Source organism: Oenanthe melanoleuca, chromosome 17 (assembly GCF_029582105.1).
Source record: "Oenanthe melanoleuca isolate GR-GAL-2019-014 chromosome 17, OMel1.0, whole genome shotgun sequence".
Taxonomy (NCBI): Eukaryota; Metazoa; Chordata; class Aves; order Passeriformes; family Muscicapidae; genus Oenanthe; species Oenanthe melanoleuca.
Window position 1 is genome coordinate 3,133,238 of NC_079350.1, and position 12,530 is coordinate 3,145,767.

The window sequence follows — 12,530 nt, forward strand, 5'->3', positions numbered from 1 at the left end:
CAGCAAAGGTTTTTGCTCTTTAGGCCCTGATTACTCGGTGCTTGGTGCTCACACTGAGCAGGGATCTGGGCTCACAGTGACCAGCCTGTTTTCAAAGGTCATTTTGAGCCAAATTCAAAAGGAGGGAGCAACCTGAGCCATGAAAAGGGGGCAAATGGATAATCTGAAGATTTGCTGATAGCAAGCAAGGAATTATCTGAACAATGACCTCGTGACTGAATCTCCCAGATCATCTCCCATCACATTATTTGCTCTCTGTCTCCCTTGCTCTAACTTGCCTGTGCACAGGGATCCCCCTGGATGAGGGGACACAAAGCAGACCCTGTCTTGCCCTGAGGTTTCCCTGCCCAGCTGCAGTGCAAACAGGGAGGACCAGCCAGTGGGGAAAGGACACAGAGAGGAGAGTGATCAGCTCAGGCCTGAGGGGATGCAGCCCCCGAGCTGTGCCCGCAGGTTACCTGCTGTGGGTAACAAGGAGGGATTCTGGCCGTCTGCCACCCAAAATGGCTTTTAGCAAACCTGGAGTTGCTGTGAGTGCTGGGGGCAGGTGGGATCAGCATCTCCGTTCTCTGCCAGGATCATCAACCAGGGCTGTGTGCTGGGGTGAGCCTGGGATGGGATCCCCGAGCGGGTGGAACCCCGGGCTGTGGGGATGAGATCCTCAAGTGGATGGGAGTGTGGCGAGATGCCCAGATGGGGGCTCCGGAGCCGGCAGCATCCCCCCGGCTGCCCGGGCTGCGGCGGAGCTGCGAGCGCCGCCCCCGCCTCCCGCACCGCCCCGCGCCGGGCGGAGCCGCCGAGCCCCGCGGGCCGGGCCGGGCGCTGCGGCGGAGCGAGCGGGCGGCGCGCCTGGCCCCCCTTCCCCGGGACCCCCCGGCCCCCCCCGGCTCCCCCCGGCCCCGGTGGCGGTGCGGGGGCCGCGGCCACCCCGGCCATGCCCCCCGGAGCTTGAGGCCCGCGGCCGCGGGGCGCCCGCAGCATGCGGAGGATCCGGCGGCTGGTGCATCTGGTGCTGTTCTGCCCCTTCTCCAAGGGCCTGCAGGTACCGGCAGAGCGAGGATGCGCTGGGATGGGGGATGCGGGCTCGGGGATGCTCCGGGCCGGGGGATGCGCTGGGATGGGGGATGCCCGTCTCCGCATCCTGGCACCGGCCGTGCACAAAGGGACGCTCCGCCTCGGTCCCCCCGACGCCGGTGCGAGGAGCTGGGGGCCGGGCACCGGCAGCGCGGGGGTCTGGAGCGGTACCGGGGGTCTGGAGCGGTACCGGGTGTTCGGAGCAGCACCGGGGGCCGCAGAGGTTGCATAACCCGCGCCGCGCTCCGCCGTGCCCGGGAGCACCGGGGCAGCCCAGCCGGCAGCAGCGCTCCGTGAAGCCGCCGATGCAGCAGGGCAGGGATGGCTCCTTCCTTCTCTTTCTTTCTTTCTTTTCCCTCCTCTTCCCTGAGCTTCCGAGAGGCCGGGCACCTCCCTCAGATCTCCAAGGATGCTGCGGCCAGGGATGTCAGGGATTCTGGAATGGGTGTTTTCTCTGCAGCCCGGGGATGAGAAACCCTGACTGGCAAAGATCCTGGAGCAGAGGGGATGAGGGGATACCCGGTGGGCAAAGGGTGCTGCCAGGAGGTGGGTGCAGAGCTGGGACTGCTGTGAAACAACCCCCGTGTTCCCAGGGGAGCCGCAGGGATGGAGCAGGATTTTGTTGATGCTGCATCCATTTTGCCTTTGAAGTCGGCCCCAGCCCAAAGTCACTTCCAGATCCTCCAGAGACACTCTAGAACTAAACACAGCAACTCTCACAGGGTAACACCCTTCAGTGCACAGAAGGCAATGGGGAGAGAAACCCCTGTGCCTTGAGACTGAGGTGCTGGAGGAACCCTCAAAATCCAAAATCCAAGCCAAGCTCAGGGGAACTTCTCATTGAAATGCATCCCTCACTTCCATGTTTCTTTCCACCATTTAGGGGATGATGAAGCCAGAGCTCCCCATGCCATGCTCAGGCTGCAGTCCTGACCCCCCTTCTGCCACAGGAACATGATAGATTCTAAGTCAGAATAAGTAAAAAGTGACATTTTGTCTATTCCTGGGTTTTCCAAGACATATCTCTTGTGGGAAGTCCCTGGAAGAGCCCCTTTGCTGAGGGCACCCACCCTGGGCAGTTTTGGGGGGGCTGCTGTGCTGGGGGATTTCAGGGTCTCAGTGTGTCTGACTTCAAGGCCATGAGCTGCTTCTCAGCTCACAGGAGCAGCCACCCACACTTTGTCTGTGCCAAGTCCTGGCTGTGCTTGGCTTCTCTTTAATTTAATTTCATGTTAATTAGAGGTGCCATTGCTTGACAGGCGAACCGGGCACCCTGGCCCGCTTCACACCTTCGGGTTTCCAATTAACAGGAGAAATGTCAGGATCTCGAGGCACCTGCCTGCTCTCACCCTCACTGCCCATTCCTGTGGCTCCCAGAGCCTGACAGCTCCTGGAGAGGGGCTGAGGAGGAACAGTTTGGTGGTGGGGAGTGGTTTTGGGCTACAAGACCCAAGCGAGGATCCCTGGCAAGTTTTAAAGGTGCTGCACCCACTCAGATCCAGCAGCAGGTTGTGAGGAGGGTTTGGAGGTGGCCAAAGACCAAGGGCTCTGTAGAATTACCTTCAGAAGTGGGATGGAAGGGTTTGTTCAGTGCAAGGACTGCCCTTTGGGATCTGCTCTGTTCCACGAGCCAGGTGAGCAGCCTCTCCTGTGGGAGGCCAGATGGCAGCAGTGCTGCTGTGGCAGGGTCAGGGGGAAGAAGCAAAGCCAGCAAACCAAAATCCTGCTGAGAGCCTCCGAGCTGTTTGCACAGAGCATCACCCATGAGCTCCCAGGTTCTCACCTGCTCCCACACAGGAATTCTGCTGGGAGCTTCCCCTGCCCTTGGGGCTTTGTAAAGGGGGGGTTCTGCTGAGGGGGCTCCCCAAACAGGAGCAGAGCTCTTGCAGCCCCACTGGGGTACCCCAGGCTTGCACATCCCAGGGATGCACAGCATCCAGCTCCTTGCAGCCCAGCCCTGTAATCCCCCCTGCTTTTAGAGAATTTTAAGTGACCTACTTGCAGCAGGAGTTGCATAAGAGACTGATGAATATATATAAAAAAAGCTGAAGGTTTCCCCAGCGCTCGGGTCAGTTTGTGTGGCAGAAGCTGCCGCTGCCCTGGGCAAAGCCCTGCCCTTCAAAAAGGGTTTCAAAAGCATTTCCTTTCCCTTGCAGGGCCGCCTCCCAGGGATCAAGGTGAAGTACCTGCTGGTGGTGTGGCTGGGCATCTTCGTGGGCAGCTGGGTGGCCTACATGCACTACTCGTCCTACTCGGAGCTGTGCCGCGGCCACGTCTGCCGGATGATCATCGTGAGTGGCAGCACAGCCCCGGCTCCCCTTGGGGGCCGTGCAGCCCCATTTCCATCTCCCAAACCCCAAAGCTGGGAGGAGGAGCCCTCCTGGCAGCTGCTGTCCTGGTGCTGTCCCTGCCATGGCACAGAGCTCGGAGCAGGAGGGGTGACCTTTCCCTGCCAGGGTGAAACAATTGAGTGAGATGCCAAAGGGAAGCAGCCAGGGCAGACGTGGGCAGATCCATGTCTGTGCACATGAAGCTGGAATGTCAGGGCAGGGAGCAGGGTCTGTGGGCAGGGACAGCATTGCACCAGTCCCCTCAGGGCTCTGCAGAGCAGGAGGAAAAAGGGGAGCACTCACTCTCTGTGACTGCTGATGAGCTCTAAGGAAAGCACCAGAGCTCCGTGGGGCAGCCTGGCTCTGTGTGTTTTGCCCCTGTTTGGGGTTTGCAGTGGGGTGCATGTTCTGTGTTCGTGTTTCCCTAGTGTGAGAGCAGGTCTCAGCCCAGCTCAGGTGAGGAGGGGGAGCTGGGCTGTGTCAGAACAAGCCTCATTTATCAATCCCTCAGCAGAGAAGGGAGGCAGGAATTGCCATAACAACAGCGACGATCGTTTAATTTGATTTTCTGCCTGACTCCGACCGCGGGGTCTTGGGCGCTAATTCCTGCTCGGAGCTGGGGCTTCCTGACACCGTGTCTGGCCGTGGCCCCTGTGAGCAGGTCCAAGGGTTAATTCCCATCCACAGCAGAAAAAAAAAGGGAAAAGATGTAGTGGATGCCTGCAGCTCCAGCTTCCAGCTCTGAGGCTGCCGTGCCCTCGCTGAGGAGCTGCAGAGCTGCAGCCTCTGCTGCCCAGGGATGTCTCCAGCTCCAGCCCAGCCACAGATCAGAACCACTGTCCCTGTCCCTGCCACCTCCTGGCCTGGGGTACCCTGGTTCACAGCAGGGACTGCTGCTCTGCTGAGCTTCCCACCACGCTGCCCTCTCCTCCAGCCCAGGAAGTTCTTCCAGACCCCTGGATTTGCAGCAGCACCCAGGAACAAATCCCTGAGTCCCTCCAGCAGCACAGGGGTCCCTGCCAGCCCAGCCCCACCACGCCCAAGGCACTGAACCATCCCTAAGGACCAATAGAAATCTGTCCCTGCTGAGCTCCTGTCTCTCCTTGCCCTCCCCAGTGTGACCAGTACAAGAAAGGGATCATTTCTGGCTCCACGTGCAAGGACCTGTGTGAGGAGCGCAGCCTCCTGTTCCAGCACTGCCTCTCCTCCTCCCCCAGCCAGCAGGTAGGTCTGTGCCCCCAGCCATGCCAGGGGCTGGGCACCACCATCAAACCTCTGCCCACCCTAAACCAGAACCAGCTCCCTCCACTTGCTGTGCCCCTCCCTGTGCTCCAGGTTTACAGAGGGCTCTGGAGGGACAGGGAGGTGATCATCAAATGTGGCATCGGGGAAGCGCTGAGGGCCGACAGCCGCCCCGACTCTGTGCCCAGGAGGGATGTGGTGCTCTTTGACAAACCCACACGGGGAACCTCCATGGATGAGTTCAAGGAAATGCTCCTCAACTTCCTGAAGGTCAGTGCAGGGCCTGGGATGGCTCCTGTGAGTCAGAAACACCAATGGTGTTTTTCTTTCCCTTTGAGCAAGAGCTCCTCCTGCCCGTGCTCCCACCCACTGCTGGGTGCCAGTGCCATGCTCTGTGGAGGAAAACCTCCAAACCTCCATTCTCTCCCTTGAATTCCTATCTGAGAGATTTCAGTAGGAGCATCTCTGGAGGTGGCTGTGGGTGGTATCTGTGCTGGGCAGAGCTGATTTGGTGTTCCTGGTAGTTACCCCTGTCAGGGCTTCTGCAGCAGAGGTGGGGTGGCAGCTCTGGCAGGAGCTGCCCTGAGGCTGGTAAAATTCTGCTGGAGCTGGATCTGCCCACACATGGTGTGGCACTGGATTTTCTGAAGTGTCACCATTTCCTCCTCTCCCCAGCTCAGTTCTTTGCTCCTCCAGCTCGGTTTTGTGACGTGACACCCAAACATGGATTGCTGCGGGGCTCTGATGCCACTTCTTGTCCTGTTTGCAGTCCAAGCTGGGGGATCAGCCATCTCTTCCAGCCCTGGTGAGCCGGACCATCACCATGGCAGACGTGAACCACGATGGGAAGGTGTCCCTGGCAGAGGCCAAATCCATCTGGGCGCTGCTTCAGCTCAACGAGTTCCTGCTCATGTTCTCCTTGCATGAGAAGGAGCACACGGCCAAGCTGCTGGGGCACTGTGGGGACCTTTATGTCACCGAGAAGATCCCCCACACCTCCCTCTACGGGGTGGATGTCCCCCCTTTCCTGCAGTCCCTGCTGCCTTCCATCGGCCACCAGCTCATCCACCAGTGGTTTGCTCCGGCCTGGCCCCGGCGCGCCAAGATCGCCATCGGCCTGCTGGAGTTCGTGGAGGAAATCTTCCACGGGACCTACGGCAGCTTCTACATCTGCGAGAGCAGCCTCAGGAACGTGGGCTACAACGACAAGTACGACTTCAAAATGGTCAAGCTGCGCAAGGTGGCCACGGAGATGACAATCAGAGGCTTCCTGAAGGGCCGGCACTGCGAGCAGAACGGGGACTGCACCTACGGCAGGGACTGCACGGCCACCTGCGACAAGCTGCTGAAGCAGTGCAAGAGTGACGTGGTGCAGCCCAACCTGGCCAAGGTGTGCGGGCTGCTGCAGGACTATCTGCTCTATGGAGCTCCCCTGGAGCTGAAGGAAGAGCTGCAGAAGCAGCTCCGAACTTGCATGACTCTCAGTGGCCTGGCCAGCCAGATGGAAGTGCACCACTCCCTCGTGCTCAACAACCTCAAGACTTTGCTCTGGAAGAAGATTTCCAACACCAAATATTCCTAACGGGGGAAGCACGGCCCTGGAGTTTGCAATCAGTGAGCTTGGAGTGAGGTCCAAGGGCTGAAGGCCTGTTTCTCCATCCTCTCGTCCCCAGGAACAACACACCCTGCACAGGGAGTTCAGCAGAGCTGCAGCCCCTTCTCCTCCATGGAAATCCAAGCATCATGACTTCCACCAGCCAGCAGGATCAGGGATGGGATGGCAGGAGCAGAGCTGGGATATGAAGCAGGGCTGAGCAGGCCTGGGGGAGGAAGACACGGAAAGGGAAAAGGAAGCAGAGCCCAGCTGGATGCATCAAACTGTTCCTTGATGAGCAGGAAAGCAGAGCAAAGCGATGGGAATGAATCATTCATGCTGTACTTGTCACATCTCCTTTTGAGGAACGGCTCTGATGTAAATAAACAGCTTTTACGTGAATCACACCCGTCCATCAATAGCCAAACAGCAGCCTGTTAAGTACCAGCTTGTTTGTGATCTAAAACGGAGGAAAAGGTAGATTTCCCCATTCAAAGTCTCCTTCATGTCTGAGTCATCTGCCATCAGATCCAGCTGTCACACAGGAAGCAGATGAGCTGTCTGCCGCGCCGTGGAGAGTGTGGCAGTTCTTGGTTCCGTTTTTAAGTGCCTGACCCTGCCGGCGATGCCGTGGCTCCGAGAGGCTCCCCGCGGCTGCTCCTGCCCCCAGCGCGGGAGGGGCAGCACAGGCCATTCCTCACGTGGCCGCTCTGGAAGCGGCCGAGGCCAAGGATGGCTTAAAGGCAAAGGGCTAAACACGAACCGTGACCCCTTCCCTGCTCCGGGTGTCACTGCCCACCACACTCAGAGCAGGGATAAGCCAACCCCTCCGTTTAATTCTCCAAAAACTAAGCTGGGTTTGCCCTGCAGAGGTTGAAGGTTAATACCAGAATAATCCAGTGCTTCTCTCATTATTAAAATGAATTTCCAGGCAAAGCTTTTAGCAGGTCTCCAGACGTTTTTTTTTTGGCTGTGTCTGTGCTCCCAGGGCTCCAACTGTGGCTGTTTCCTTGAAACGCTCAATTATAGCAATCTTACAACTCTGGGCAGGCAGGAAGAGCTGGATAAACTCCCCCAAGGTTGCTCTGTTCCCAGCACAGCCGTATTCCTGCTGCTGGAGCACGTGCTGCTTCTGCTGCCAACAATTCCTCAGGGAAGCGAGCGTGCAGCTGATGTGCAATCACAAAATAAAAATACACCTGCCACTGCAGCAGCCAGGGCTGCAAATCTGGGAAGAAAGATCAGGATTTCATTTCATTTCATTCTGTTGGTTTTTTAGGATCCTCATCACCTCTCACCGGGGGCATTTTGGTGTCAGGAGTGCTCCAGACCCACCAGAGCTCTCCCTGCTGAGGAGTTTCCTGTGAAATGATTTATCCATGGAAAAGCTGAGCACTGCTCAGGGTTGTGTTTGAAGCGTTTTTCAGCCTGGGTTGGGTGTGGGCACTGCCAAGGTCCTGTGTCAGGTGCAGGTTCAGGGGGAGGAAAGCCAGGGCTGGAATTCACGGGAATTCAGAACTGAGGCTCCAGGCAGCCACCCCAGCTCCTCATCCCTTGTCCTGCATCCCCATGGCAACAGCTCCCCTGCCAAATCCATCTCCTCCTGCCAAAATCCCCTCCTCAGGGTGTCAGAAAAGCCATTTTTCATCCTTCCCTCCATTGTTTACTCCCACTAAATCCCTGCTGTTCCCTTCCCTCAAAGCACCTGGAAAAGTGGAGGGAAATTGTTTCCCCAATAGCACAACCTCTCTATTTATGAAGAGGTGGCCCCTGTAGCTGAGACCTGGCCCTGACAGCTCAATTGAAATAAAGACTTGTGACAATTGTTCCCTTAATCCATGCCCAGTGGCCCTGGGCACTCCCAGGAATCGCTGCTGACTGCCAGGAATTCTGCTCATCACCAATAAAAAAGCACAAAGCGAGCAGCTTACAAACCACACCGGGATACAGGAGAGAAATGAGTCAGGGCAAAGCTGTTTTACACTCCAGTTCCTCCAGATTCCCCACAGGAGATGGAAAAAAAGCCAGGACATTCCAAGACTGAATCTGATCTCACTGGATGCCCTTTGTGCTAAAGGAGTTGGAGGTAAAAACCCTTAATTGCTTTAAAACAATCCTAAATTCTCATAGCCACAAAGACTTAAATCCTAGAATGGTTAAAAAATAGCATTACTTGGGGTGCTACAAACACACAGCATAATCCTTTCAGTCTTGTAGGTGGCGTCTTTATTTAGTTGTTTTTTTAAATTTAAATTCTTCTTAACCATGTAGAGAAAACACAGATGATCAAGTTTTAGGAATCTCCAAAACCATCAGACGTGGATGCTGCCAACCAGTTTGTCAGACATTCTGCAGCTCAAGGAATTATCTGCAAATAAAAAAAAAAGGCCCAGGGATGTCAGAAAAGTTGAAGAACAGACAGGAAAAGGGAGCAATAATGTCAATACTAATGAGCTAATTAACCCCTGCCATCCAGCCTCTGCTGCCCTCATTGTCTTGGGATTGTCTCATGATTTTTCAGAGACCAAAGGAAATAATGAAATATAAAATGAAACTACATTTTAAGGCTCTGTTATTAGGGTTCACAAGGAAACTTAGACAGGGATTTCCTTCAGTCCAGAAGGACATGGCAGAAATTTACAAACTCTTTGCCATGACATCAGAAAGGTTTTGGAAAATTATCTGGCTGGGGGAGTTCAGGAAATAAATAATTTAAGAGCAGGATAGCTGGAGCCTGCTCTGGGTTACTTCATCACTCCCTAAAAATCCCAAGGTGAGTTTGCCAACCTTGGTGCAGAGCCAAGCTATTAATAGTGCAGGGAAAAAAAAAACCCTGGGCTTATTCCAGCTTTTAAAGCCATGACACAAACCAGTCCTTGATGATGAAGGGCTGTGCTATGTGCAGAGAGATTTTTAATTTCTCTCTAGACCATTTGCATGCAAAACATTGATGTTTTCCAGAGCTGAGAGCCAGTTTTTCCTTCAGTGAAGCAATACCCATGGCCCAGGAGTGCTGCTTGGGGAAGGGCAGCTCCAGTAAATGCCATCAGGAAAATGTTCATGGTTCTGCTGTGCCTCACACAGGGAAGCTCTGAAGAGACACTCATTAGCATTCAGGACCCCTGGTGTGAGGAAACCTGATGAAAAACCCCAAACACGCACTGCAGGGTTAAAAGAAGTCAAGAAATTTAAATAAGAGCCACATCCTCAAGCATAACCACATCCCCTCAACCCTATTAACATTCTTTTCCAGAGCCAGTGACTTTTGCCAATTAAAGGGTTCACTTTGCACCCTCTGGCCCTGTAATGGCCATTTAATGAGGTTTCCATTTAGCAGTGCCAGAGGTGCTCACTGCAAAGCCTCAGGGTCACAATCTCTGCTGCCCAGGGCTGCTGTCACTCAGCTTCCAGGAAGGGACAGTGACACACAGCATGGTTTGGATATAGGGACACCTGTGCACAGGGTTTGGAGCAACCTGGGGTAGTGCAAGGTGTCCCTGAATAGAAGGACTGAAGGACAGTGCCAGCTGCATCCTGTCCACCCTTCCCCACCGCCCATTAAAGAGAACAGCAAAAGCCACCAGTGTCAGGTTGTTGAGCAATCCTGGGAGCTCACGGGGCTCGGAGCACCAGGGAAGACATCGCCTGTTCCTGTCTGCCACCAATGACACAAACGAGGCACTGCAGCCACGCCTGCAACACGCCTGGGGCAGGGGCTGGGGCTGCCAGCGCTGCTCTCACCTGCTCTGGGGCTCCTCCACGCCTCAGGGACAGGGTTCAGCCACACCCCAAAGCCTGTCACACCGCTGCTGTTTCACTGGAAACAGGAATTGAGAAGAAATTAATTAACAGCGCAGGAATATTCTGATTTTCTGCTAGGATTAAGGTTGGTGACTCCCAAATTAAAAATGCACAGAGCAGCATTTCCCACTGCAGCACTCCCAGATCTCACGTTTCCAGCAGTTCAGAGTCAGTTTTTCCCCAGTCTCCACCAGGCTGATGAACAATGTCAGGCTATCAATCACTCTGAGTGCTCACGGGGTGCAGAGCAAACGAGCGTAGAACATAGCCTGGGTCTCTCTTGCCACTCTTTGACACAAAGATGCCACAGCAGCCATCTCTGCAACGCCAGTGGCAGCCTGGGGGTACAAATAACCCAGAAAGAATAAAAAAAATAATTATGGGTTGATGTCCATCCCTGGAAGCATTTAAGGCCAGGGTGGATGCTGCTCTGAGCAACCTGGGACAATGCAAGGACTCCATTCTAATCCAAACCATTCCATGATTCTGTACTTATAAAAATGAGATTTTATCACCTCTTTAAAAGCAGTGCTACAAAGGTATCTGCTGCAGGTGGAGATACCAAATGTAGCACCCCACTTACAGTCAGAAAGGTGGCTGAAGTTTGCTTGGGCAGCCTTTTTCTGAAGAATCACTCTTCATTTCTGCAGTCACACCATCCTGGTCACCTCATGTTTTTATCCACTGCCAAGCTAAAGAAAGAAAAAAAAAAGGAAAAATGTTGTTAATAATCTAACAACCTTGTTTTTGTGAAATGTGCAATTTATCTGAAAACCAGAGAATTATAAAAGCTAAAAGGGTATCTACTTAAAATTCCTGTTAGCTACTGAAATATTTGAAAACATTTTCCTGAAAGCCCTAAATTTTCTTCCTTTCTTCAGTGGGGTATAAAAAATACACACAGCTGTGTATGCTTTATATTATACATATAAATGTATATATAATATATATATACAGTTAATAAACGTGTGCATATATATATATATATATGATGGTTTTTTTTCTTCTTGTGCATTCCATTATATGCCCGGTTTCCAGCGCACGTGGCAGCTCCCGGGGCCGGGTCTGAGGGGAAGCGCCGTTCCCTCACTCTCACCTTGTTTAGGGCCGGGTCTGAGGGGAAGCGCCATTCCATCACCCTCACCTTGTTTAGGGCCGGGTCTGAGGGGAAGCGCCGTTCCCTCACCCTCACCTTGTTTAGGGCCGGGTCTGAGGGGAAGCGCCGTTCCCTCACCCTCACCTTGTTTAGGGCCGGGTCTGAGGGGAAGCGCCGTTCCCTTACCTCGCTCAGGGCCGGGTCTGAGGGGAAGCGCCATTCCATCACCCTCACCTTGTTTAGGGCCGGGTCTGAGGGGAAGCGCCGTTCCCTCACCCTCACCTTGTTTAGGGCCGGGTCTGAGGGGAAGCGCCGTTCCCTCACCCTCACCTCGCTCAGGGCCGGGTCTGAGGGGAAGCGCCGTTCCCTTACCTCGCTCAGGGCTGGGTCTGAGGGGAAGCGCCATTCCCTCACCTCGCTCAGGGCCGGGTCTGAGGGGAAGCGCCATTCCCTCACCCTCACCTCGCTCGGGGCCGGGTCTGAGGGGAAGCGCCATTCCATCACCCTCACCTCGCTCAGGGCCGGGTCTGAGGGGAAGCGCCATTCCCTCACCCTCACCTCGCTCGTGTCCTGCCGCCGCTCAGCGCTGGGGCCGGGGGGAAGCGGCACTGGCCCTGAGGGAGCCTCGCCGTAACATGGCGGGGGAAGGCGCAGCTGTGGAGCCGCCCCAGCCAGCATCGGTTTCCGGCGCCTCAGGGACTTAGGGTTTGCCGCTGGCCCCGCCGGGAGAGGCCGATGCCGGTGGCGGTCCCGTTCGCGGTCCCGCTGAGGCACCAGCACAGCTCCGCTCTCGCCGCCCCGTGCCCGCCGAAAGGGCGACGGAGCCTTCGCCTCCCGCTTATATAGTGCGGGAAACGGGCGCGTGCGCGCCGCTCTTCCGGCCGCGAGCGCCCCCTGCCGGGCGGGAGGACCTAGAGCTGGGAGAGGGCGGGGCCGCGGACACGGGATGGGACACGGGATGGGACATGGAATGGGATACGGAATGGTATATGGAATGGGACATGTGATGGGACATGGGATGGGACATGGAATGGGATATGGGATGGGATATGGGATGTGATATGGGATGGGATATGGAATGGGATATGGAATGGGACATGGAATGGGACATGTGATGGGACATGGAATGGGACACGGGATGGGATATGGAATGGGATATGGAATGGGATATGGAATGGGACACGGGATGGGATATGGAATGGGACACGGGATGGGATATGGAACGGGACATGGGATGGGACACTCGATGGGACATGAGATGGGATATGGAATGAGATATGGGATGGGATATGGGATGGGACATGGGATGGGACACGGGATGGGACATGGAAAGGGACACAGGATGGGATATGGGATGGGACATGAGATGGGACATGGAAAGGGACACAGGATG

General features: G+C 55.4%; 1 protein-coding gene, 1 long non-coding RNA gene and 2 other non-coding genes across 4 annotated transcripts; 1 reads left to right on the forward strand and 3 right to left on the reverse strand.

Annotated features, from left to right (window-relative positions):
- The first annotated feature begins 810 nt into the window (after positions 1 to 810).
- On the forward strand, positions 811 to 7,183 carry DIPK1B (divergent protein kinase domain 1B). The gene is made up of 5 exons (XM_056504859.1): positions 811 to 1,042; positions 3,231 to 3,365; positions 4,521 to 4,628; positions 4,740 to 4,916; positions 5,416 to 7,183. Exons 1-5 carry the CDS (start codon positions 980 to 982, stop codon positions 6,226 to 6,228), a joined length of 1,296 nt encoding a protein of 431 aa, XP_056360834.1. The 5' UTR covers positions 811 to 979; the 3' UTR covers positions 6,229 to 7,183.
- A 1,266-nt stretch (positions 7,184 to 8,449) lies between these two features.
- Positions 8,450 to 11,957, reverse strand: LOC130260017 (uncharacterized). The gene is made up of 4 exons (XR_008841727.1): positions 11,696 to 11,957; positions 10,625 to 10,733; positions 9,982 to 10,057; positions 8,450 to 8,608 (listed from the first exon to the last, which is right to left on the reverse strand). It is a non-coding gene; the product is annotated as an uncharacterized LOC130260017 (long non-coding RNA).
- LOC130260288 (small nucleolar RNA SNORA17) lies at positions 9,823 to 9,954 on the reverse strand. The gene has a single exon (XR_008841759.1). It is a non-coding gene; the product is annotated as a small nucleolar RNA SNORA17 (small nucleolar RNA).
- On the reverse strand, positions 10,246 to 10,379 carry LOC130260287 (small nucleolar RNA SNORA17). Its single transcript, XR_008841758.1, has one exon. It is a non-coding gene; the product is annotated as a small nucleolar RNA SNORA17 (small nucleolar RNA).
- Positions 11,958 to 12,530: the final 573 nt, after the last annotated feature.

Excerpts from the sequence above, each read along its gene's own strand:
- DIPK1B (XM_056504859.1), top strand. The coding sequence starts at position 980 with ATGCGGAGGATCCGGCGGCTGGTGCATCTGGTGCTGTTCTGCCCCTTC. Across the intron at positions 3,366-4,520 it reads ACGTCTGCCGGATGATCATC|TGTGACCAGTACAAGAAAGG; the intron begins GTGAGTGGCAGC and ends TGCCCTCCCCAG. Across the intron at positions 4,917-5,415 it reads TGCTCCTCAACTTCCTGAAG|TCCAAGCTGGGGGATCAGCC; the intron begins GTCAGTGCAGGG and ends TCCTGTTTGCAG.